Below are 25,189 nucleotides of genomic sequence, written 5' to 3' on the forward strand. Positions count from 1 at the left end.
ACAAGAGGGGGACCCTCAAACCCAGCGCTGACGCTCCTACAATCTCTTTTTATTGTCCGATTAATTTGGTTTACATTATCAATCGTTAATAAACCCTTACCTGGGGGAGCGTGGGAGGAGCAGCTAATTACTAATTACAATTTCATAAAGCAATTAATTACAGCTCTGCACGTCCCCCCCTAACTTCAGCGTTTTAGGGGTGACAGACACCCCGCCCCTCCAATTTTGGGGTGCGGGATTCATGAGGTGTAGGGCTCCAGGACAGGAGCGTGACCCCAAAAATGGGGGCTGGAGCCTTGAACTTGGACGTCGGGGGAGAGTCCACCCGTTTCCCTCGGATTTTTAGAGATGTCAGGAAAAACCTTAAAAAAAGAGAGAAAAATAGGTTTTTCCAAAGGTTTTTCTCACCTTTGGAATATTTTTGTGGAAAAGGTGATTTAGAGCCTCCCTTGTTTATGTTGCTATTACCCAGATGCTCCTCTAAGTCCGGACTCCACGGGTATCCCCCCCCAGGTTCCCCCAAGGTGCTCTGTCCCCCCTCCAGGTGCCTCCCCCGAGCTGATCCACCCCCATCCAGGTGCTCCCCAAAATTCCCAGGGTGCCCCCCAAGGTGCTCTGCCCCCCACTCACCGTCCCACCGTTCCGCCCCCCCTGCAGCAGTGCCTCAGGGTGGGGGGACAGGAGGGGAGGTCCCCACGGGCATGGGGGGCACTGGCAGGCCAGGTCTCAGGAAGCCCCCCAGGGACACCCCTGCAGTGTCCCCCAACTCCTGCTCAGTGCTGAGTTCCTGGGAAAAGGGAAATTAAAAATACATACTAGAATTGGGCGATGGCCCCCCAGTAATAAACTCCCCCCCGGAATAAATCAATTTAATTACTAAATTAATTCCAACCTCAAAAACCTCAAGCAGGAAAATCCGCATCAGGCCCCCAAGCCCCTACATTATAGGGGGGTTGTGGGTCAGTTTTGGGGCTTACCCTCTATAATAATTCGATTTATTTTTAAATTAATTCCAACCTGAAAAATAAGAATAAAAATCCCCTAAAGCCCACTTTATAGGGGGTCCCCAGAGGTGGGGGTCAGCTTTAAGATCCCTCCTCAAATAATAATTCAATTTAACTTTGATTATTAAATTAATTACAAGCTGAAAAATAGCAAGAAAAATCCCATGAGCCTCCCCAAACCCCAACATTACAGGGGAGCTTGGAAAGGGAGGGTCAGTTTTGGGATGTCCTCTCCCAATAATTTTATTTATTGTTAATCATAAACTGAATTCCAAACTAAAAAATCAGAAGAAACTGGAAGAAATCTGTCCCCCCTCCATGTACCCATCCACAACCAGGCACTCCCTCCTCAGCCCCCCCAAATTCCAATTATAAGTGGGTTCAGAGCCCAGGGATTAGTTTTGGGGTGCCCCACAAAAACGTAATGAATAAAAATAATTGATTCCAAGATGAAAAATAGCAACAAAATCTACATCAGCCCCCCAGAAACCCACATTATGTTTTGGGAACCCACTTGGCAGCCTCATAGCAGTGGGGTTTTGGGGTCAGTTTTGGGGTACCCATCTGGCAGTCCCGCAGCAGTGGGTGTTTCAGGGGGGTTTGGGGCCAGTTTTGAGGTCCCCCACCTGGTAGTGCCATAGCAGTGGATGTTTTGGGGTCCCCACCTGGCAGCCCCAAAGCAGTGGATGTTTTGGGGTCAGTTGTGGGGTCCCCACCTGGCAGTCCCGCAGCACCCCCCGCAGCAGACGGATGTACTGCGCTGCTGCCCGCAGCGTGTCCGCCTTGCTGGGCCGGCGGTCCCGCGGCACCAGCGGCACCAGGGTCCGCAGCTGGGAGAAGCCACTGTTGAGATTCCGGATCTGCAGGACACAGGGACCCGGGGGGTGCCGGTCAGAGATGGGGAGACCCCAAAGGGACACCAGTCAGAGACCCCAAAAGGGAGACCCCCAGGTTACACCAAGAGCCCTGAGTTAGACCAGGATTCCCCCAGGATCAGACTGGGATCTCTCAAGATTAAACCGGGACCACCCCAAGGATTCAACTGGGTTTTACCAGGATTAAACCAGACCCACCCACAATCAAAATTGGGATCCCCCCTAGAATTAAACCAACCCCACCAGGATCCAAGTGCTCCCCAAGAATTAAAGTTGGTCCCTCACAAAAATCAAACTGGGGCCTTTAAATCAGGATTAAATTGGTCTCACCAACCAGCACTAAACTCTCCCAGAGTTAAACTAGGACCTCAGAATTTAACTCTGCCCCATCTAGAATGAAACTGGCACCTCCTAGATTTAACTGGGTTTACCAGGATTAAACTAGCCTCTTCCAGGATTAAATTGGACCACATGGAATTAAATTTGGGTATTTGGGATTAAACCAACCCCTCCAGAATTAAATTGGGATCTCAGGGTTAACCTGGGGTTTCTCCAGGATTAAGCCAGACTTCACTCCATTAAACCAAGCCCCTCTTCCCCAGGATCAAACTGGGCTCCTCAGAATTAAATTTACCCCTCTTAAAATTTAACGGGGACTAAATTGACCAACACAGGATTAAATCAGGCCCGCCTAAAATTCAACTGGGTCCCCCCGCCAGGATTAAATGAGGCCCTCAAATGCAAAGTCCCCCCTGGACCACCCCTGTGGTGGCACTGCCGGTGTCCCCACCCAGAGCAGCCCCCCGGGTGTGATTTGGGGGTTCAGGAGATTTTTGGGGTCGCTCACCCTCTCCCTCTCCTTGGCATTGGCTGCCTGCCGCCGCTCCATCACCTCCGTGGGGTCCCCGGTGGGCTCGTAGTCCCCGTCGGGGCCGCGCCGCAGGCGGGCAATGGTGGCCGGCCTGGGCAGGGGCCCGAAGCGCTGGCTCAGGAGCCCCTCCAGAACCTCGGGGGGCGGCGTGGGCTGCAGGATCCCCAAGAACCCCAGGGAATCTGGGACCCCCGAGGATTGCAAGACCCCTGGGGGCTCTGAGATCCCCAAGATCTCTGAGGGCTCCGGGACCCCCGAGGGTTCCAGGGCCTCCGGCCACCCCCCAGCTCTGCTAGACTCCCCCATCCCACGGAAGGACCAAAGCTGCACCTGCTGAGCTGACTCTCAGAAGGGGAGGAAGTTGATGAAAAAGGGCCTTAAATACCCGGCACCGAACGAGGCACAGGTGGGACCCATCTGGGCCTGACAAGCTCTGGCTGTGCCTCAGTTTCCTCACCCACTATCCCATCCTGTCACCCCAAAATTCTGATCCCTTTTTGTTCCTCAGTTGTTCCCATTTGCTATCCCTACCCGGTATCACAAAGCCCCGAGCCCAAAAAACGCACCCCCAAAACCACCCTGAGAGATTTTTGGGGGCCTGGCACCGATGGGATTCACTCCAGAGAGGAGAGTGGGTTTGAGAGGCCTCGTCTGTTCCTAAAAACGTGGGAAGCGCTTTTGGGTGGGGAAAACAGAAATGCGAGGTTCAATGACACGAGGCCTGGCTCGGTAGGTGGCAGTGTTAGTCCCCTACATGCTGCAAAACTCAGAGAGGCTGGGGTAAAAAAAAAAAAGGTAAAACCTCCCCTTTTCCTCCAAAAAAAAGTCAGGTCACTTCGTGTTATCCACCATGGGGGGAACCTCATCCCAGTCCCACCACCGGCATGGATTTCCCCTACCTTCTGGTGTTTTCATGGGGAAAAGCTCTTCAAGGGGCTCATCCTGGTTTTCCTGGGGGATCTGGGGGCTCTAGCGGGTGCTCTGAAGTGTGTATGGGGCATGGACACGTTCCCTATGCAGGGTTGGGGCTGCCCTGCCTCAGTTTCCCCAAAACCTGGAAGCACCTGCAGGGGCTGGAAACCATGCCCAGCTGCCCCGGGATCCTGGAAGTCCCTTCTGTGTCCGTAAGGAGAGTGAGGGTGCAGAGCAAACGCTAAAGAAACCCTAAAATGAGAGGCACCTCGAAGTTAATTGAGGTTTTTCTAAGAACTTAGAAAAACCAATTTTCTTCTCTTTAATGCTCCGTAATGAGCTTTCCTATCCCGCAGCAGGCTCTGGATAATCTCATTATTCTTGCCCCGATCTGGTCATAATTCTGGTATCTGACAAATTAATCTGAGGGCAGGGAGGTGTAAAGTCACCCCAAAAATGGGTCTGTGCCCAGCTGCTCACCTGAGTTCACCACTGGGAGTATCTGGGTGGGGGGTTGAACCCCTCACCTGGGGTTTGTTCCTTCTCTGTGTTGGGAAAAGCTGGGAAATGCTCCAAGTTCAACGGAGAGGGATTAAATATTGAGGGGAAAATGAAGGGTGGGGGGTGGAGAAGGGGCTGGTGGAAATGGGGTTTGCAGGGGTTGTGCCCTGAGGGGAAATGAGAGGAGCCAGTGGGGAAGGGATTGGGGTTATTGGAGGCACAGTTTTGGGGGCGTGTCATGGTTATTTGGGGTCACAGTCATTGGAGGTCAGGGTGTTTGGGGGTCACAGTTATGAGTGACCTCATTTTAGGGGTCACAGTTATTAGGATTTGGGGTTCTCAGGGGACACAGTTATTGGGGGTCATGGTTAATAGGATTTGAGGTCATGGGGGACACACTTTTAGGGATTACAATAATTAGCATTTGGGGTTATTAGGGATCATGATTTTAAGGGGCCGCAGTTGTTAGGGCCCACTTGGGGGGGTCACTATTTTTTGGGGTCACTGTTATTAGAGACCTCTTTTTTCAGTTGTTTTTTTAGGGTGTGTTTTTTTAGGGTGACAGTCATAAGGGGGCAGGGTGATGAGGGGTCCCAGTTAGGGATGGGAGCTTGGAAAAGGCTGAACTCCTGTGAAACCCCATCCCAGCAACACCAAGGTTGCTGTCTTGGGAACGCCCATTTGGAATGCTGTTTTCCTACCCTCCAGGCTCAGTTTTCCCTCTCTGAGCACGGATAGAGATGGAGGCAGATCCCAACCCTCCATCCCAGGATGCTCCCTAAATTCAAGTGTCTCCACCCCCCATCCCACCCACCCCAACGCCAATGATCCATCGAGGATCTGACGTTTGATATCGAGACTGGAAACATGACCCGTGGGTTTCCAGTTACCGTGCTGGAGTGGCCGGGGAAGGTCGGGGAAGGTCAGGGAAGGGGGATGGTGCCAGGACTAATCTGGGCCCGAGGCAGCTGTTGGCATGGGATTAAATCCAGTCTTTCCTGGCACGGTCCCAAACGTCTCGGGAGTGTCCGGTGCCTGCCGGAGCTGCCAGCCTCGTGCCAGCCTCGTGGTGCCCGTAGGTGGAGAGAGTGGAAACAGAATATTCCAATATTTATGGTTTATGGAGATGTGGCAATGCCTGTGGCCACTTCCACCTCTCCATCCTCCTCCTCCTCCTCGTGCTGCCAAATACATCCCAGGATAGCTGTTCTGCTGGCATGCACTCTGCAATCTGGCATCGTTCATGACCTGTTCCCTGAGCTCTCCAAGGGTCGAGCCTGGCTTGGCACCAGGATGCCCATTCCGTTTCCAGAGGGTTCTGGGTGCCCAGGGATGGGCTTGCAGCTGCCGGGGCAGGGAAATGCAGGAGAGCAGGCATCCATGTGGGCAGGGAGGTCCCTGGAAAACTTTTATCCTGTCACTAAAGTCATGAAATCCTCTCTTCTGCTGCTGTCGGTGCTGCTGGTGACATCAGGACCACACCTCCCAAGTGCCTTGTCTTTGCCCAATATCCCGGGGTTCTGATGTGATACAGAGAGATCTCTCCTGCCTCAGTTTTCCCAGCTCACACAGAAGCTGGAGAGGATATTTGGGAGGGAATTCCAGAGGCTGCGTTTGCCCCTAAATCCAGCCCTGCGATTGATGCTGTAGGATGTGCGGCTGGGTAGGTTCCGTCCGAGGGACATCTTGGGGGACATCCATGGGGTATCCCAGGGGGTATTGCCATCCTGCTGCGTCCCAGGCACTCACTCCTCCACCCCTTCTTATCAAGGGGTTATTTGTCCCCCTTTTGTGATGAAGAGCAGGAAGTGCGGCGCTGGGGGTGGGAATTGTCCCGGCCACCCACCGAGATTCCCGGGGGTCCCGTACTGGGAAGGGACAGGTCTCACCCCCGCTGTGCCTGGATTATCCTAGAAGCGGGGGACACAATAAAGGTATTTATTGGCATGGCGAGGATTTGGGCAGGGCCAGCGGGGCTGTGGGGTTCGGCATCGCTTGGATCCCCTCAACCCTACCCATCATTCCAGGGGGACATGAAACAATCCTGGCTTGCTTAAATCCAAATAATAACTAAAATCCTACTGGGATTGGTGGGAGGGAGTAAATCCGGGACAAGCAGCGATGCCCCCAGCGCTCATCTCCCACCACCCGGCGCTCGCGGTTCACTGATTTTCTCATTCCTGGAGATTCCCGGGAAGTGGATTCAGAGCCGGAGGGCTGCTGCCGTTCCTGCCCTGCCGGCCGCGGTCGGAGTGGGATGAACAAAGGTGGCTCTGTCCGTCCCGGGTGAAGGAGCCTTTGTGCGAGCTGTGGGCGGCAGAGCGATGATCCCAGCCTGGAGCAGCCGGAGTTTTCTCCGTCCGAGAAAAGAGGAATTTTTGGATATAAAAGAAGTTTCCATTGGATGAAGGCGCTGCCAAAAGCCCGTCGTGAGGCAGGTGGATGCGGGGACAGCTCGGAGGTGGGGGTCTGACTGTCCCAGGGTCTGGGTGAGTCCTGGGCTATCACCATGGCCATGTGCCGATGGGATGGGATGGGATGGGATGGGATGGGATGGGATGGGATGGGATGGGACAGGGGCTGGGACAGGAAAGGGATGAGATGGGAGAGGAATCAGGACGGTGTAAGGGATGGGGATGGGACAGGGATCAGGACAGAGATGGCGAGAGGAATGGATGGGAATGAGGATGGGGATAGGGATGAGGACAGGGACAGGGATGAGGGTGGCTATGGAGATGGCAGAGGACCAGGATGGGGACAGGGATTGTGTCAGGGTTAGGGATGGGAATGGAGACAGAATGGGGATGAAAATGGGAACAAGAACCAAGATGGGGTGGAGTCAGGGATGAGTAAAGTAACAAGATAGGGACTAGGATTGAGATGGGGATTGTCACAGGGATGGAGAAGGGTTTGGGAATGAGATGGGGACCAGGATGTCGACATGGATGGTGTCAGCTATGGGGGTGGGATGGGATGGGAATGGGACGGGAGGGGAGGGGAGGGGAGGGGATGGGATGGGATGGGATGGGATGGGATGGGATGGGATGGGATGGGATGGGATGGGATGGGATGGGAGGGGGACAGGGATCAAGATGGGGTTGAAGTGGGAACAGTAACCAAGATAAAGATGGTGGCAGGGATAGGAATGGGAGCAGATTTGAAATGGGGATGGGGATCAAGATGGAGATGGGGACAGGGCAGGGATCAAGATGGAGATGGGTACAGGGCAGGGATGAGGATGGACATGGGATTGGGACAGGGATTGGGGGAGAGATGAGATAAGGACAGGGATCACGATGGGAACAGGGGCAGGGATGAGGACAGGGATGGGACCAAGGCTGAAGCTCAGCTCTGCCATGCCCTGCCAGCTCACACAGCATCTGACCAAGGGCTGGGGCTGAGCTCAGCACCTGGATGAAAATTTAGATCTGGTCTTAACCTTTAGCCCATCCAGGTGGTGCCTAAATCCAGCCTGGAGCCTGCTGGTCCCAGATCCGAGCTTTATCCCTTCTGTCTGCCCATCTCTCTCTGTGATGGGAAAACCTAGAGCTGCAGCTCCATCCTTCTCCTCTCTGACATCAATTCCTGCCCTTCCCATCCCAGGCAACCCTCCAGCACTGGCTGCTGGTGCCTCAGAGCTGAATAATCTCCGTTAGAATTAATAAATGAATCAACCTTAACCCTCTTTGCATGGCAGCTCCCCTCCAGCAGCAGGGAGAGGGGCCCTGCGTGCCCACTGTCACGTAGGGATGGACCCACGGAGCCACGGGCTGGGGGAGGAGCCAGGGAGCTCTTTCCCCCCTCTTTTATCCCCCATCCGGGGTTTTGGAATTCTCCAGGACTCTCAAAGCTCCTCCTAAGCACAGGAACCGCCGCTGCTGCCATGGCAGATGCTGCAGATCCCAATTAAGCCCTTTGCCGGGTCAGATCCATGTGGGAGGCCACGTGTCCCTGTCCCACGTGTGCCCTCGCACGCAACACACATTTGCACACGCATGATGTGTCTCCAGCAGGCTTGGGGCCGTCCGGCCTCATTCCGCCTCAGGGCTCCCAGCCCCTCTGAACACATCCATCCCACCTCAGCGGGGGCTTTTCCATTTTATTTTCTCTCTCTGGGAGAAAGGAGAGAGAATTCCTCAGTAAATTTCTCTGCACTGCAATTCGGGCTGGGGGCAAGCCAGGTCACCCCCACAGGGACAGAGCAATGCGGGGCTGACCCATGATTTGGCTGCTCCTTATTGCCGTGACAAGAGGTCTGGAGCGGAGGTGTCCGGAGCAGAGTGGTGCTCCGTGGGGCTGTCAGTGTGGGACAGGAGGAGCCCAAACCCTCCAGAGAGCATCTCTACCCAGACAGCTCCGTCACTGGCATCCCAAGGCTCCGGGACTAAACCGCTGCTGCTCAAATCCCGTCTTCATCCGCGCAGTGCCCAGCCAATGACCTCGGCGCTGGCACGCAGGGCCTTCCTCCGCAGGGATCAGAGATGATAAAGCCCTCCCAGAACCAGCTCGGCGCGCCGAGGTCTCAGTCTCTGCCTCAGCAAACCATCGTGGATGCTCCAAGGATGGCATCCGCGGAGAACGGGATGGACAATGAAAGCTTCACCCAGGTAAGGGGATTTTCGCCCTGGGTTCAGGATAGTGAGGGAGTTTGTACTGCTTGTACCTGGATGAGGATCTGCGACGGATGCAGCACAAAGGGGTGAAAGGGGAGCAGTTTTGGGTGTCAAGGGATCACGGGATGGGTGCTGGGGAATAATTGATGGCAGGGTGGAGGGGGGAGTTGTTTCTCAAATCTCCGGCCTCGACCAGGTGGAGTGATGTTGGAGCAAGGTGTGATGTAATATTTGGGGTGGTTTTCTGCTTGTCAGAGTGAATTGGTGGAAATACGTGTGACTGGGTCTTTGAGCTGTGATCATTCTGTCAGGGAGTGAGGGAGATGCTGCCTGTGATGAGCAAGGATCCCGGGAGAGCCCAGCTTTACTCTACTCCTGTATCTCAGAGAGAGCTCTGGGCTGGACTTAGGAATCGTTCTGGACTTGGGGAACCTGGGGGTTTCGGTCCTTCTCTGACTCCAGCAGTGCCATGGCTTTGGGCTGGAATTTTGGAGGGACAGGAGGTGGCTCCCAGCCCATTGCCACTTCTTCCCTGTGCCTCACCCAGACCCCGAGGATGGGCTGGCAGGCACCTCCATCCGCACGTGATTTTGCCAGGACTGCAGGGTGGGATTCTGTCACAGCTGTACACCTGTGTCTTCCTCAAATCTGAGTTTCGGGCAATTTGCTCCAATCGGGTGGGAAGGATTTCATGGAGTTGGGGCAAGCTGGATGTGGCTGTGGCATGAGACCATTGGGGTGGTTATCCCACTGCCATGAGACCCCAGGATGCAGCTTGCCCACACCCACAGCACTGGGAGAAAGGATGGGTGTCCCCTGGCCAGAAGCGAGGGAAAAACCCTTGGCACTGAGCATTCTCTGCCCAGTCCTGTGCTCCAGTTTGGTGGCATTAGGGACGTGGCGTGTCCCACGCCATGGGATGTGGCAGTGCCCACGGAAAGTGCCCCAGGGACACAGGAGAAACCTCCCCTTTCCGCTGGGATTGGGAAAGTGCTGCACGCGGGAGTTGCTCATGCCAGGGCAGAGTGACTCAGGGTCCTGTGTCCTGACCTGGACTTTTGACCTCGGAGCTGTGCCAGGTCTTGTGGCACCTGGCACAGCCCCTCTGGGACACAGGATGGTCCTTGGCTCTCCCTGTATTTAGCCATGCTGGCTTTTGGGGACACCTTCCTTCCTGACAAAACTCCTGCCAGCTCCAGCATCCAGGCTTTGGGTACTGGACTGGGACTTTTGGGACCTTCCTGGGATTTTGGGGACAGTGTGGCTCCTGGGAATGGAAGGGGCCAGACATCTCCTCTCCCTGTGTTGTCACGGGGCTGATCCTGTGAAGCACCCAATGTATCAGGAGATGTTTGATGGAGCTGGCGGGCTCCTGTACAGCTGGATGAGCTGGCACTGCCCTGAGGGCGGTCTGGTCAGGCCAATGCCATCTTCATGGTGTGGTGTTCGGGAGGCGGCAACAGGACATGCAAGGCAGGAACTGGGAGTGGAGGGGGAAAATGGGATGTGCCAGTGTGGAGTGTCCCACTACAAAATCCCCCTAGGCAGAGGGGTCTCCTTGGAGGTGGGGATGATCCAAGGTTGAGGGTCACTATCACCAGTGGAGAGTGGCCACCACAAAGGGGTGGTGGCCACAAACAAGGAATGGTGACCATCACTGGAAGTGGATGGTTGTCACTGATAGAGAGTGACTGTCACTAATGGAGGGTGGCCAGCACCACTTCAGGACGGTCATCACCAGTCAAGGATGGCCATGGCCAGTGGAAGGTGGCCATCAGCCCCAATCCCCTCCTGGCACAGGTCTAGTGACCCCCATGCCCACCCACCTCTGGGTGCCAATACCCAGCCAAACCCCCTTTGGGTCCTCCTGTCCTGACTGATGTACTTGGTGGCTTTGAGGGTCACACAGGGTTGGGGGAGCGAGGGAAGAGCTGGAGCAGTGTGTCAGTGACATGTGAGAATGCTAAAATTAGACGGCTCCAGCTAATCTAATTTAATCTCCCCTTTTCCATCCGTTCTGTGGCGATTAGCCTGGCGAGCAGGGTGGGAAGCCAGGCTGTGAGGCAGCCCAGCCAAGGGACACCCGACCCCCGGGGAATCCCTCTGGCTGTTTTGGGGAGGGGTGTCTGTGCAGAGTGACCTTGGGGTGCAGCGGGGGTTTGGGATGGGTTGGAAATTGCCCCAGCACTATGAGAGGAGGAGCAGCAGTAGGATGGGTGGAAGGAAGGATGGATTTCCACCACCCCAAGGTGGGCAGCGCACAATCCTCCCCTCCCTCGCCCCTCACGGAGCAGTTTGGGGTGTGTGAGCCCCCTCCCTCTCGGCAGAGCCGGGGAAAGGCTGTTTCACTCAGCTCAGCCCAAGGTCACGCGCTCATCCTGCGGCTGCTGAAGAAAGAAAAGTTCTCCAACCGGTTTTCTATTCCCGGCTCTGTGCGAGGGCTGGGTCCAGCCAGGTTCCAGGTTTCCGGTGCTTTGGGTGACAGGGCAAAGTCAATAACTGGTCACTGGTGTCACTCTGATGCCGATGGGTTCGTGGGGATGTGTATGCCCGTGTCCAATGAAACCTCCTTGGAAGCTATGTGGAGCAGTGCTGGAGCGATGAATCACGGGGCAAATGATCTCAGATGAGTTCACGCCTCTCCTGGAGCAGCTCCAGCTCCAGGGTCATCCCAACTGCTCCGTACTTGGATGGTCTTGTTCTCAGTTCCTTTATACCCACCCATGCCTCGGTTTCCCCAGTAGAAAAGTGGGTTATGACCCTCCCCGGGTTCCCAGCAATCTGCTGGGGGTCCCCAGGAGCAGCAGTGCTCCATGGGGGGGCTTTGCTCTGTGCTGTGGGTCAGGCTGGTCCCAGGGTTCCAGGATACTCTGTCCCTGCTCTGGCCGCTGGGCACGGCTCTTCCTCCCGCTCCGACGTTGTTATTACTGCATCACTCGTACCCAAAGAATCACATTAGAGAAATTAGAGCTGGTTGTAGCTCCAATCCCTGCAATCAGCCGCTTCCTTTTCCTAAGGAACGCGGCATTAAATGCCGATAGATTATTACAAGCTCATGTGGAGCTGGGAAGCCTCTAGGATGCCTTGAGAAGGTTTCCATTGGGAGGTTTATTCCAGGAAAGGAATTCCAAAACCAACCGAAAAACCTCAAATTAAAAAAATTACTTTATTCAGATGAACTGGTTAAGCAGAGCCCAGCTCCTCCTGTCTTTTCTTGACTAGGACATTATCTGGCAAATCAACAGAGTCTTGGGGAATATTTTCCCTGAATAAACTGATTTTATGGGACAGAAGGATGAGACAGGTCCCTCATTTTGCGCAGACAGTCGCTTCCTTCATCCAGCCAGGCTGGTGGCAGATGGGGAAGGCGGACAGATGTGTCCAGCTATTTTTAGGCTCAAGCACTGCTTTAATTTCAACTTGACCACGGAGAATTTGGCTTTTTAGGGTAAAAAAAAATAAAAATCAAACCTGGATCAGACAGTGAATTGAAATGTAGGGGCAGCGACAGAGATTAATGAAATATCCTGAGTTGGAAGAGATCCACAAGGATCATTGAGTCCAAATCCTAAAATGCATCAGGCCACGATCTGGGGATTTAACTGGAACCCCTGACAGATTCATGGTGGGTGTAGCAGGACTGGATCCTCTTGGAAAAGGTGTCTGGTAGCAGGATTGTCTCGCCTCTGGCTTTGGTTGTTTCTCCTCCTCTTTCCTTTGAAACAGAAACAGGGGGATCTTTGATCAAAAACACCAAAATGATGTAAATGACTGCGTGGAAAGGACTCTTGAGAGGGTGAAGGCAAGGGGAGCAAGAGCTGCTCCGGACTGGTTGGGAAAGCGGCGGGAGCGGGCAGACGGGTTGGGTAACTCCTGCCCCAGGGCTGCTGGGACCGGCTCTGCTGGGAGCGAGGAGCGGGAGCCGCTCCGGAGGGCCAGGACGTGCCGCGGCCCTCGTAGGGCTCTGGGCCACCAGCGCCCGGCCGCGGCCAGCGGACTCGCAGATGGAGCCGGGATGGAGGAGAGGAGGAAGGGGTGGTGGTGGAGGCAGATCCCAGCCCCAGCGATGCTCCCAAACGATGCTTCCCAAGGTTTTTGGGGCGCAGCGGGCACCCCTCGCCGTCCGTGGCTGCGCACGGGGAGCGAGACACGCGGGCGAAGGAGCGAGCGCCACGGGCCGCGGGGTGATGGATGCGAGCTGACGGGTGCACAGGGCTGCGCACGTTCACACGCATGTGACAGCACCGGGCACACCGGGGCGGAGCGGCGGCTGCGTGCGGGGACACGCACAGGGGCTGCGAGCACGGCCACGGCCACACGGACTGAGGCCATGGCCACGGACACACGGGCTGAGGGCACGGGCACGGGCCCACACGGACTGAGGGCATGGCCACGGACACACACGCAGGCTGCAGCACACGCGTGATGCAGCCCCAGAGCACCCCAAATACAGCCCCCCAGTAGACCCCGCTGGACACCCTCACTGCATCCTTAATGCACCCCCGCAGTGCTCCCCAACCCTCCCAATGCATCCTCCAGTACACTTCCAACCTCCAGTATCCTGCAATGCACCTCCAGTGTAACCCCCTGGGCACCCGTAGCCCCCCTAATGCATCCCCCGTGCACCTCCCCAGTACAAACCAATGCATGACCCCCGGTACGTGCCTAGTAGTACACCCAAATTCACCCCCCGGTGCAACCTCAACCTCCCTAAAGCACCCCTGATGCAATTCCAGTGCACCCCCCTAGCGCATGCCCCAGCCGTGCAGGCCCAATGCAACCCCCGTACAACCCTATGCACCCCCAGCCGCTTCAGTGCACCCCCAATTCACCCCTCCAGTGCACCCCCAGCCCACCCGTGCCCTCCTCGGTGCATTCACAGCCTCCCGGTGCACCTTCAATACATCCAGTAACCCCCGCTGCATGTCCAGGACTCCTTGTATAACCCAGCCCCTGCAGTCTCCCCCCAGTGCCCCCACAATGCACCCCCAGTGCACTCTTAGTGCCCACCGCATGCACCCCCCGTGTCCCCCCGCAGTGCCCTCCCCATGTCCCCCCAGTGCCTACCCAAAGCACTCCCAGTGTCCCCCCAGTATCACCACAATGTCCCTCCCCAATGACCCCCATGTCCCCCCGGTGCCCACCCAATGCACTCCCCATATCCCCCTCAGTGTTCCTCCCAATGCCCCCCCGTGTCCCTCCGTTTTCCCCCCATTATCCCCCCCAGTGCCCCTCGTGTCACTCCAGTGCCCACCCAATGTCCTCCCTGTATCACCTCCCGGTGTCTCTCAGTGCACTCCCAGTGTCCTCCCGGTGCCCACCCAATGCGCTCCCAATGTCCCCTCAGTATCACCCCAATGTCCCTACCCCTTATCCCCTCCGTGTCCCCTCCGGTGTCCCCCAATGCACTCCCAGTGTCCCCCCAGTATCACTCCAGTGTCCCGCGCGATGTCCCCCCGCTGCCCCCGCGCCCCCCAACGTTGGGCGCGGCCCCGCCCCCCTCGCGCGCACCGGCACACACCCTCGCGGCTCGGCCAATGGGGAGCGGCGGCGTGGCTACGTCACGGGCGCGGGGGAAGCTCCTCAATGAGCGCGGTTGGCGCGGGGAGCGCGCGGCGCTGCCGGGGCCGCTCCGCTCCCACGGAACCCAACCGAACCGAGCCGACACGAGCCGAGCTGCTCCGCTCCCGCCATGATCGCTTCGCACCTCCTCGCTTACTTCTTCACCGAGCTCAACCATGACCAGACACAGAAGGTGCGGGGGACTGTAAGGGTGAAAGTGGGGAGCGGGAGGGAAGGGGAGAGGTGAGAAGGGAAAAGTGAAGAGGGAAAGGGGAAGAAAAAGAGGAAAGGGGGGAAAAAAAGGGGGAGAAGAGGAGAAAATGTGAGAAAAGGGGAAGAAAAGTAAAAGGATGGGTAAAAGTAAAAAAAAAAAGGAGGGAAAAGGAGAAGGGGAGAGTGAAGAGAGAGGAAGAAGAGAAAAAGAAAAGGGAAATAAGAGGGAAACTAAGAAGAATGAGGAAAAAAGTTGAAAAAAGAAAGGATGTAAATGGAAGGAGGAAAAAAGAAAAGAAGTCAGAAAAGGGGAAAAGGAGAGGAAAGGAGTAAAAAGAGCAAAAAGGAGAGGGTAAAGTGAAAAAAAAAAGTAAATGGGGAAAAAACGAAAAAAGTGGGGAAGAAAAGAAAAAAACTTTTTTTAAGAGGGAGCAGGAGGCAAAACAACCAGGGAGCGAAGGGGAACAGGGGCGCAGCGGGCCGGGCCGGCGGGCGGAGGCCCCAGCGCTGCCCGGCCGGGGCCGCGTGCGGTACGTGCCGCGGGACCCCGCGTGGCCGGGCGGGCGGAGGGGGAGGAGAGGAGGAGGAGGAGGAGGAGGAAAGGGAATCTCCGTGGCTCTCCCCGCCGGGGCCAGGACCCCCGTGGCCGCCCCGCGCAGCACGTGTCGCCGCTTCCCGCCGGCGCGGAGCATCCCTGCGAGCCGGTTCCTCCGCTCCCCCCGCCCAGGGCTACGAGCCGAAGCCCCCGCGGGGAGCAGGGTCAACCCGGGGCACGAGTCTGGAGGTGGCACTTGCCCCTCGGGTCCCCTTCCCCACGCGGTGACCCCCACCTCAAGCCGCGCATGTCCCCTCATCCCTGCACTGGCAGCGATGGAAAACACCTTCCTGTCTCCCGTTCCCTTAATTTTGGGGTTCTGAATCCTTAATTTCGGGGTCCTGAACTCCCCGAGCCTGTTCTCAGAGTGCAGTCCCAAGCGGCAGCGTCCCGTTGGGATTCACGGAGCTGGTCGCCCCTCGTTCCTGAGCTCAGGCACTGGGAAAGCTCGAGTGCTCCTGCTCTCCCATGGCTGCGGGAGCAGCCGGCCTTTGTCTGGCCAGGACATCTTAGGCTGGGCTTAATAAATTATTCCTGGGAAAAAAATGCTGGATGGGAAAGAGTGCGGAGGCTCAGGCTCCTCCTGCAGTGCTCCTCTGGCATCTGCGAACAGGGCAGAGAGGATTTAATCTGTGATTCCTGAGTCTGGGAAGTGGTCAGGATTTGCTGATCTGAGTGTGAGGTGGTCGGGATTTGCCGATTTGCCATAAAAAAATGTGGAAAATGCTTAGAGAGACCTGAGATAACCTTGGAGATGCCACACCGGGGAAGTGAAACTTGCCACGTTGGCCCTTCACCGTTGTTAAATAGGAAGGAAATCGAGGCAGAGCATTAAAAAAAAAAAAAAAAAAAAAAAAAAAAAAAAAAAAAAAAAAAAAAAGCCTAACCTAAACAAAATGCAGGGAAAACTTCCCAAGGCAGAGCGATCCGTAAGGAAATACGGGCTCGGCTTCTCCCTCCGCTCGCCGGTGGCCCCGGGGTTGTGCAACAGCCCAATCCACGGGAAGGGGTTGTGTAACCCTGGCAGAAATAGGCCAGCGGCACAGCCCGGCCCGGGCTCCGGGCTGCTCACGCCTTCCTTATCGGGAGCTGGAATAATGCAGAGGGAAAGCTTGGATGGAGGAATTCGCCTTCCTTACCCACTGGGAGAAGGGTGTGCGAAGCCTCAGGAACCGGCTGCGTTTCCCTCCCGGCTCCAAAACTCAAATAAAAAAAGTTTGTTGAGAAGCGAGGGAGAAAAACAAAAGAAATCCAGGCACTGCCGCCTGGAGCTTGGGATACTGAGGGAGATGGCACTGGCCTCCTGGCCGCCTCCACAACTGGATTTCTCTGGGATATTTTTAGACAAATTCCTGTGAATCCTCCCAGTAAGGCAAAGCTGGGAGAAAGCACGGAGCTCAGCTTGGCTCAGGGAGAGGGGGAAGAAGCCAGCTGTCTGACCTGGCTGCTTCCACCATGGGTGTAAAAATTATTCCTGGTTTATAAATCTCCCCAGGCAAAGAGAAAGCCAGGGAGTCCCCAGCACCGGGAGGTGTAGGGGGTGAAATTCTTAGAAAGCTGCGATTTGTTTGGTTGGGTCTTCATATCAAACCCTGTATTTGAGAGTGTATTTGGGAAAAAAAATTGCAGATGGTAGCCTGGGATGTGTTTTCCCTTTGGATCAGGGAGAAAAGGAGCTCAGCAGGGGTAAAAAAGTACCTTTTCCAATAGCTGTGGTTTGTGTCCACCTCAAGGCCTTGAAAATAGCCTCAAAATGGGATTTTTGTTCCCATTCTTGCCATGGAGCTTTACCTGCTCTGCCACTCATCTGGGGGCATATTACCTTCCTCCCCAAGTCCTGCCCTTTTCCTGCCTGGAAAGTGGGTTGTCCAGACTTATCTAACCCCCAAGGGATTGTGCAAACTTTAATTAACCTCGGCAGCGTCCTTTGAGATCCCAGCTTGAAAGTTTGCCGCTGCTGCCCTGCGTTCCCTTGGGATGTGCCGGCTCACCCCAGGCTTCCTGGTCCCTCAGCCTCGTCATACCATGGGAGTGGGGGCTGAGTGTCTCTTCTTCCCCATCCATCCTTCAAAAGAGAAAAACTGGGCATGGAATTGATTTTCCTGCATTTGTGGCTGTCCCCAAGCAGGGGCAGATTTTTCTCTTTTTAGTTTTTCTTTTGCCGAGGGATTAATTTCACCCAGCTGATTCCTCTCTGGCTGCCTCTGTGGATATGGGAGGGACACCTATGGCAAATTCCTGGAAAACCAACTTAAGAGCTTCCCTTGAGGCTGCCGAGGTCAATGGCAGGAGCCAAGGTCAATGTCAGGACAGCTTTTCCCACCTTTGGGAAGCCATCCTGTGTCCCCTTGCTCCTCTCCACCTCGTCAAAGCTACCCAGCCTTAGTTTCCCCTCCACAGGGGGATGCTCCCATCATCCAAGGGGGCATTCTTGGGACGAGTGAGGCTTTGCTGTCCAGCAACCGAATGGGATCTCTGTCCCGAAGACCTCCTGGGTTTAACATGGGGAGAAGGGCGCTGAGTGGCAGGGACGGGGCAGCTGGATGTCTCCACTTCCAGAACTAGGAGGCAGAGCGTTTTCCTGGCTGAACTGGGTTTTAGTGGGGCTGTAGGGCAGCAGGGTCACCTGAGGATGGGTCGGTGGATGCTCCGTGGTGTCACTTCCTCACCATCAATGCCCAGCCCACCTCCGGCGTGGATCCAGCTGCTGTCCTGGGGCTGAGGATGGGGAGGAACCGGCCGAGCAGGAAACATCTGACTCAGCCGGGTTCGGGATGACTCCGGGCGTGTGTCATCCGAGGCAGGAGGGCACGTGGGCTTGGAGTCGGCGTGGAGGAGCTGAAGGACGTGGGTGCCACCAGGGCCAGGGCTGGGGAGGGTGGGTGCAGCCCAGCATCACCCCTGTGTCACCCATGGGAGGTCGGGGAAGGGGACGAGCCGGTTCCCTGCTCTGAGTCACCTGGGGTGGGAAACAGGGACAGGGACTGAGGATGTGGAACAGGCTCTGCCTTGAGATAGGGAATAAAAACTTTCCAGCGCTGGAGGCCTTCACCCTGCAGCCTCTGCTGCTCCCTCTGCCTTGCTTTCCCCAATTCCTCATGTCCCACCACAGATTCAGGCGGGGTGGGAGCATGGCTGGTGCTTGCACAGCATTCCTCTCCCAGAGAAGCAGGGAGAGAGACAGCATGCCTTACAACTTCAGGGATTCTTACAAAACATCATGCTTCAAGTTAAAAACTGGGATAGGGAGAGAACTAATTTAAAGAAAATATACTTCCCAGCAAAAATTTTCCTGGAGAGAGGGGTGACAGTGCATGCTGTGGGTTTTGAGGTGTTCCAGCCTTCCTCAAATGTGAACACTGCTCTGTCATCTTAGAGTCAACAAATGTTTGGCTTTGTTGCCAGAAAGGTGAAGAATCTATCCCAGAAAGCAGCCTCCCTCTCCCAGTGTTCTGCTTTTGCTCAAAAAGCTGCTGGAGTTACTCACATCCAGATGGAAAATACAGCAGGGAGATGCTGAGGGATGGGGAACACGTGCTCCCGCTCCAGTTCCTGGCAGCCACGTGGCTCTGGAAAAGGATTCAGAGCAAAACGAAAACAAAAGGCAAACAGTTTCCCCTTCTTGGAAATGGGGGTCATTAATGGGAAAGATGTATCTCAGACCTTATTGCACAGAACAAAGTTCCCCAGGCCCTTCCCCGAGCAGGAAGTGGTGGCACAGTGCCGGAAGCGTCGTCACCCTCAGCAGCCTTGCCTGTGGCCCCGAGAGATGGGGACAGGGTCCCGAGCATCCCTGCAAGGGCAGCGGGTGGGCCAAGGAATTTACAGGATCCTGGAATGGTTTGGGTTGGAAGGGACCTTAAAGCCCACCCAGTGCCACCCCTGCCATGCCAGGGACACCTCCCACTGTCCCAGGTTGCTCCCAGCCCTGTCCAAGCCTGGTCTTGGACACTGCCAGGGATCCAGGGGCAGCCACAGCTTCTCTGGGCACCCTGTGCCAGGGCCTCCCCACCCTTCCAGGGAATAATTCCTTCTCAATATCCCATCCATCCATGCCGTCTGGCAGTGGGAAGTCATTCCCTGTGTCCTGTCCCTCCAGGCCCTTGTCCAAATTCCCCTTCCAGCTCTCCTGGAGCCCCTTAAGGCTTCTCTTCTCCAGGCTGAACAGCCCCAATTCTTTTCTATGGTGAATGGCATTGACTTGGAATTGAGCTATTTGAAGATTAGTTAATTAATATTTCCACAGCACTGATCCCTTGGGGTCCAGGTGCCTTAAGAGGAGTCTTGAGGAGTAGAACAGTGTCCAGCTGCAGCGCTGCACGGGAGCCGTGAGTTCGGAAATCCAAAGCTGGTTTTTGTGTTGTTTAAGCCAGCTCAGGTCACATAGCAGCAGAATTTGGGCAAGCTGAGGTTTCCCAGCGGTGGCCGTGCAGCCGGGACAGGCGACCCTGGGCACCTCTCCAGCATCCGGCATGGAAATGAGCTGAGCCTTGGAGACAGCCTTGAGCCAAGAGATGGGGATTTGCTGGGGTTTGGTTCAAAAACGTGGCATTGAGCTCATTACACCCACAGCTACTCTGAGATCCGGAGCTTTAACACGATGTCCTGGGCTAGGGCATGCCCAGTGCTCCCCAGCTTCCATTCCTTCCTTCTCCCTTCAGTTTGTTTAGATTTCCTCAAGGAAATACCATTATTTAGGCTGGAAGCTTTCCAGAAATTCAATTGCCCCTTTCAGGATCCTAACCTAGTGGCTTTGTTTGTAATTGGCAATCTGACCTAAACTATTCCATACTCTTCAAAAATATTAAAGCAACTGAGAAGGTGTTTTGCCTTGAAAGATGCTCAGACTCTGGCACTGCAGGCTGAATTCCCTGTTTTATCCGTCTTTGTAACAATTTGAGGGGTGCTTGGAGTAACCAACCAGGCCACAGGGTTGGCAAGTTTTGGGAAGGACAGTGGCCATGGACAGTGGTGGGGACCAGGCTCAGCCAGGGTGGTTTCAGTGGGGAAGGAGCTGTCCTGCTGTATGCCCTGACCTGCTTTAGGTGCCAAGTGGGGTGATATCCACGTTGCAAGAAGATGATCCAGGTTTTAAGGGCTTTGGAGATTAGAGGGAGGTCACCCTGTTCCTCAGGCTGAGGTTATTCTTGGTGTGCTGCAGCCTGGAGGACATGGGGGACGTGCTGAGTGGGGCCTGTCCTGGAGGAGGGGTGAAGCCTCGGGGGGTTTCCCTGGGATTTTTGGGTGGGAGGGTCCTCACTGCTGAGGAGCTTTCAGAGCACCCAGCTTCTGTGGGATGAGGACTGTCTGCTCTGGGTTGATGTATGCACTGATAACCCACAGGATAACCCTTGGCACAGCTCAAGTGGAGGTTTCCTACCCTGGGGCTGGAATGGAGGTGAGCTCCAGACCCAGAGCCACCTCTCAGCCAGTTAACTGGAGCTTGCTGGTGCCCGTAACCAGAGCCTCAGCACATGGGAGGGAATTTTCAGCAGATGAAAGCAAACAGGAGGGGAGGGAGGAGAGTGTTTGACTTCCTGCTGCTGGACTGGATAAGGAGAGGCTGGTAAACAACTGGTACCAGGAAATCTCCAGTTTTCCTTCTCCTTGGCTTTTCCCTCGTGTCCATCTGGTCTTCCAGCTCCTGATTTTGGGAAGGAGCTGAAAGTACCAGGAGAGAGGGGGAGGAGGTTTTAACTCAGAGGATGCTGCTCTGCAGGGGATGCAGCATCACTCCTGGAATGTGCTGAGCCAGGCTTTCCTCCATCCTCTGACCTCGCCAAAGGGATCTCAGCTCCTAAATTTCCAACAGAACTCAGGGTGGGGAAAAAAGGATGTGCTGGAGCACCCCGAGCCTGGAACACAGGCAGCCAAAAGTGCAGCTGGGCTGTTGTATCCAGCCCATGGTTGGATGGCACACCTGTGAGCGAGGTCACACTGGGCCTGGTGCAATTACTTGCCCACAAAATGCCCATTTCCTCCAGCACAGCCCATAAAGCACAGCCCGGGCCCTGGTTCCAGTGACCCGGTGTTACGTGCCTGCAGACAGGTGAGTGCACGGGGTGGAGTTTTCCTCTTTACTTCTCAGGGCTTGCAGCTTCCCTTTAATTAGTCCTAAGTGAAGCTAATTGAAACAGGGCATCGTTTGGGAGCGGGCAGTGCCCGCCTCTCTTGCTCCCTGCTCTGGCCAGGCTGCACAGGCAAGCACGGTGCTGTTGGATGGCTGAGGAGGAGCTTTTCCATGCCTTTCCCAGGCAAGACAAGATGTTTTGATTTATAGAAGGGCTTCTCCATATTGTCAGCTCAAGGGTATAACAATTTCCAGGAATAGGGGGTTGGGGTGGATTTCTTCCCTCTCTGGCCATGGCATGTGCTTGTGTCACTCCAGCTCCCACTTCTGTCACCTCAGCGTGGTTTGCTCGAGGGTGTTGAGTAGGTTCTTGGGGTGATCTCAGCAGTGGAGAAATGACAGGGCAGTGGATTCCTGCCGAGCATCCTTGGTGTAGAAAGAGGCCCTGGGGGTCAAGGTCAAGGTGCGTTGATGCCGTGGAATGGGAAGAGCTTTGCACCTGGAAAACCTCCACTGCCGACCTCCTGACTCACTTCTGAGTTTGAATTCCTGCTTCTGTAGCAACCTGTTTGGGTGTCTGTAGGTGACTGAGCGGGAAGATGTTTTGGAGCATCAGGTGCAACTTGTGGTTCAGCATTCCCAGGCTGGCAGAGTCTGGGGAGGGGATGCAGGCTTTGGTGAGCACTTTGGAGAGAGGTGCAGGAGCAGTGGTGGGTGATGCCTTGGATGAGCAATTCCAGCAATGCTGCTATGTCCTGTGCTTTGGGATGGGTCAGAACCTGCTCCTGCTCCTTTTGTCAACCCTAGCAGCCTTGGGAGGGGCTAGATGCTGTCCTGAGCATGTCGTGGGGCCTGTGCCCGTGTCCCCAGCCCTCTGCCTGACCTTTGGGCTTTATCTCCGTTTTTCAGGTTGACAAGTACCTGTACCACATGCGGCTCTCTGATGAGACCCTGCTGGAGGTGTCCCAACGGTTTGAGAAGGAGATGGAGAAGGGGCTGGGAGCAGATACCAACCCCACCGCCTCTGTGAAGATGTTGCCCACCTTCGTCAGATCCACCCCAGATGGGACAGGTACTGTGGGACCAGAGGTGCTCCTTGGAGAGCAGAGGGAGGGCTGGGGATACCTATCCCCCTGGCACTGCCAAAACAGGGATGGCACCCACGGCCACCTTCACTGCTGGCCTCTAGGGCTTGATCCTGCCCAGGCTGAGTGTGGGGACAGGCCTCACTCCCTGCTCTGGACCTGGAGGGGCTCCCAGTTCCTGCTGGCAGGAGAGAGGGAGGGAGAGAAGCCGCCCTCGCGCGCCCTTGCTGGCAGGACAGAGACAGTCACGGGTCCGGCTCATCAGATTGCATTAGCAGTGAGGTGGCAGCGGTGCCAGCACCGTCTGAGTGCCACCAGGGCCCAGCAGGAGCAGGGGCTCTGCAGCCCTCACAATGTGGCTTTTCTGCCTCTCCCCGAGCTGCTCAGGGCACGCTCCAGCCAGGCATATGCTCCTCTCAGCTCAAATAACTGCTCCCTCGGGCATCCATATGGATAAGTTCCTTGTTTCCTCTCCCAGCCCGGTGTTTTGGGAAGGAGCTTGTCTCCATCCCTGCAGCATCACCCCTTGCCCTCAGGTGTGCCCAGGACCCACCAAGTGTTTGGAGCAGTCCTGGCTGCTGAAGGGAAGGAAGGATGGAGTTCTCAGCAGCTGAAGCTGCTCCAGTTCCACACCTGGGCTGGCAGCAGCCTTGGAAAGGGCCCCAGGGATGATTTGGTTGTGTTGGATGCAGTTACTCAGGGCTGGGGTCGCCCTGGTGCTGGTACCTGCACAGGGATCTGTGCAAAACCTCAGTGGCAGACGCTGCTGTCACCAGCAGGAGAGGTGGACAAAGAGGGACAGAGCCCAAATCCCTCATGGCTGCCGGCTGTCTGCTCCCTGGGGGCAAGGACAGAAGTGGACAGAACCATGGAATCACAGAATCATGGAATTGTTTGGACTGGAAAGGCCTCTACGTTGGTCAAGTCCAACCACTCCCCAGCACTGCTAAAGCCACCACTGACCCATGTCCTCAAGTGCCACATCCACAGCTTCTAAATCCCCCAGGGATGGGGACTCCACCCCTGCCCTGGGCAGCCGTACCAGGCCTGAACTGCTGTTTCCATAGAGGAATCTTCCCAATATCCAACCTGAACCTCTCCTGGCACAAATTGAGGCCATTTCCTCTTGTTCTGCCCCTGTTTCCTGGGAGCAGAGCCCAACCCCCACCTGGCTGCACCCTCCAGCCAGAGATGTGTAGGTGCTGACAGAAGGTCTCTGTACCACTGGGCACTGTGAGGTGTTTGCTGGTCACGTCTCAGTGAGTCTGGGGATAGTGGTGGCATCTCCTGCATCCCTGGGGACAAACAGACATCATGGAATGGTTTGGATGGAAAGGGACCTTAAAGCCCATCCAGTGCCATCCCCTGCCATAGGACACCTTCCACTATCTCAGGGTGCTAATAATATCCAACTAAATCTCCGCTTTTTCAGTTTAAAACCATTCTCCTGTCCTCTCACTACATCCCTGCTAAAAGTCTATCTCCACCTTCCCTAGGAGCCCCTTTAGTCCTTGAAGGATCCCCTGATCTTGGCCCCCCAGCTGCACCTACACCCAAAAGCTGGGCCTGGCTGCCTGCCCTGGGATCAAGATTCCAATCTATTTAAATGTTGGAGAATATTTTTAATTACAGGGATAGCCAGGAGCCGCCCCTGGGCACGGGAACTGGTGCAGCCAAAGGTGCTGGGTGCAGGTGGAGCATGTGTCAGCACTTCCAGCAGCCTGGCCTGCTGTTGGGAGCAGGAGCAATCCCTCTCCATGCCCTTACAAGAGACATCCTTGGCCCCCTTCCCTGTATCCAGCTTCTCCAGTGTCCCAGCTGGCATTTCTCACCCAGGGGAGGGAGGAAAGAGGAACAGCAGCATGGAAAATGTCACAGGAGAGAGATGCTGGGGCAGTCACGGCGCTGCAGCTGCCCGGGGGGGAGACAGGAGTTTTGAGCAAATCCCAGGGAACTAAGCTGGGATTCCCTGTCCAGCTCGAACTGGATCCAGCCTCTGAGTGGAATCAGTGTCCCTTGGGCTTTGGGGAGGGGGCTGGAAGGTGGCATGTCAGGGTTGGGGGCTTGGTGCCAGATCCCTGGCACAGATGGTATGGCAGCAGCTCGGGAGGAGCTCACTGTCCAGGACTACATCCTCGCTTCTTCCCTCTTTTTAAAGCTCCTGGGCAAAGTCTGACCTGGGCTGGGCACCTGGGCCAGGTGCCAGCAGCTGCTCCCAGCCCAAGGACAGGATATTCCTCTTCTCCAGCCTTGCTCTACCTGATGCTGGTGCCACAGGGCTCTCAACCCTCCACCTGTAGGATGTCTCTGTCCTCCCTCCCGCCTCCTGCAGCTCCTGGGATGTCTCTGTTCTGGGATTAGACCCTGTTTAATGCCCAGCTCCCAGGATCCAGGGGGATGAGAGGTGCTTATGGAAATACAAGGTCACACCTGCAAGTTAAGCCAAAACACAGCCCTGGCTCTCGGTGGCTTTGCCATTCCAATGTGGTGTGATAAGAAGGGGGGATTCTGCTTTGAAAGCAAAAACTCTTCTAAAATCAACTTTGGCACCCACTGGAACAGCACCATGCCGTGCTGGCAGCGAGGTGATGCGGAAATAGATCCCAAATAATTTTTCCTTGGAGCCCAGTGACTCTCCCAAGGGCTTTCCCTGCTCAGTGCAATGAACACCCTCCTCCCTGCTCCATTCCATTCCATTTTTCCAGGCTTTTCCAGAGTCCCCAGGTTTCCTCCTCCACAATGGTGTTGACACAAGGATCTTGTGGTGCATCCTCTGTTAAGCCCCAGCAGCTGATAACCCCAGCCTAGGGCTTTCAGGAGGATGCTGCAGGACTTGGGGGTCAAATCCCTGGAAATCCGAAGGATGTTTCTTGGCAGCACCTTTCCCT

General features: G+C 55.6%; 2 protein-coding genes and 1 long non-coding RNA gene across 4 annotated transcripts in view; 1 reads left to right on the forward strand and 2 right to left on the reverse strand.

Annotated features, from left to right (window-relative positions):
- Positions 1-239: 239 nt before the first annotated feature.
- FIGLA (folliculogenesis specific bHLH transcription factor) lies at positions 240-3,515 on the reverse strand. Its single transcript, XM_088179859.1, has 3 exons — positions 2,727-3,515; positions 1,721-1,864; positions 240-362 (listed from the first exon to the last, which is right to left on the reverse strand). Exons 1-3 carry the CDS (start codon positions 3,054-3,056, stop codon positions 240-242), a joined length of 597 nt encoding a protein of 198 aa, XP_088035985.1. The 5' UTR covers positions 3,057-3,515.
- Positions 3,516-6,467: 2,952 nt separating this feature from the next.
- The window catches only part of LOC106862399 (hexokinase-2), a 35,367-nt gene continuing 16,645 nt past the window's right edge, over positions 6,468-25,189 (forward strand). The window contains exons 1-3 of one of the 2 annotated variants that reach the window (XM_088180071.1): positions 6,468-6,652; positions 7,609-8,770; positions 22,126-22,288. In XM_088180071.1, the coding sequence (XP_088036197.1) occupies positions 8,645-8,770; positions 22,126-22,288 (289 nt within the window). In that variant the 5' untranslated portion in view covers positions 6,468-6,652; positions 7,609-8,644. Of the gene's footprint in view, positions 6,653-7,608; positions 8,771-14,336; positions 14,532-22,125; positions 22,289-25,189 lie in introns of those variants that run through there. The other variant, XM_014891367.2, reaches the window with a different exon arrangement.
- On the reverse strand, positions 11,924-14,541 carry LOC148220966 (uncharacterized). The gene is made up of 2 exons (XR_015808689.1): positions 14,298-14,541; positions 11,924-12,491 (listed from the first exon to the last, which is right to left on the reverse strand). It is a non-coding gene; the product is annotated as an uncharacterized LOC148220966 (long non-coding RNA).

This window comes from Sturnus vulgaris, chromosome 28 (genome assembly GCF_052056855.1).
Source record: "Sturnus vulgaris isolate bStuVul1 chromosome 28, bStuVul1.hap1, whole genome shotgun sequence".
Classification (NCBI taxonomy): domain Eukaryota; kingdom Metazoa; phylum Chordata; class Aves; order Passeriformes; family Sturnidae; genus Sturnus; species Sturnus vulgaris.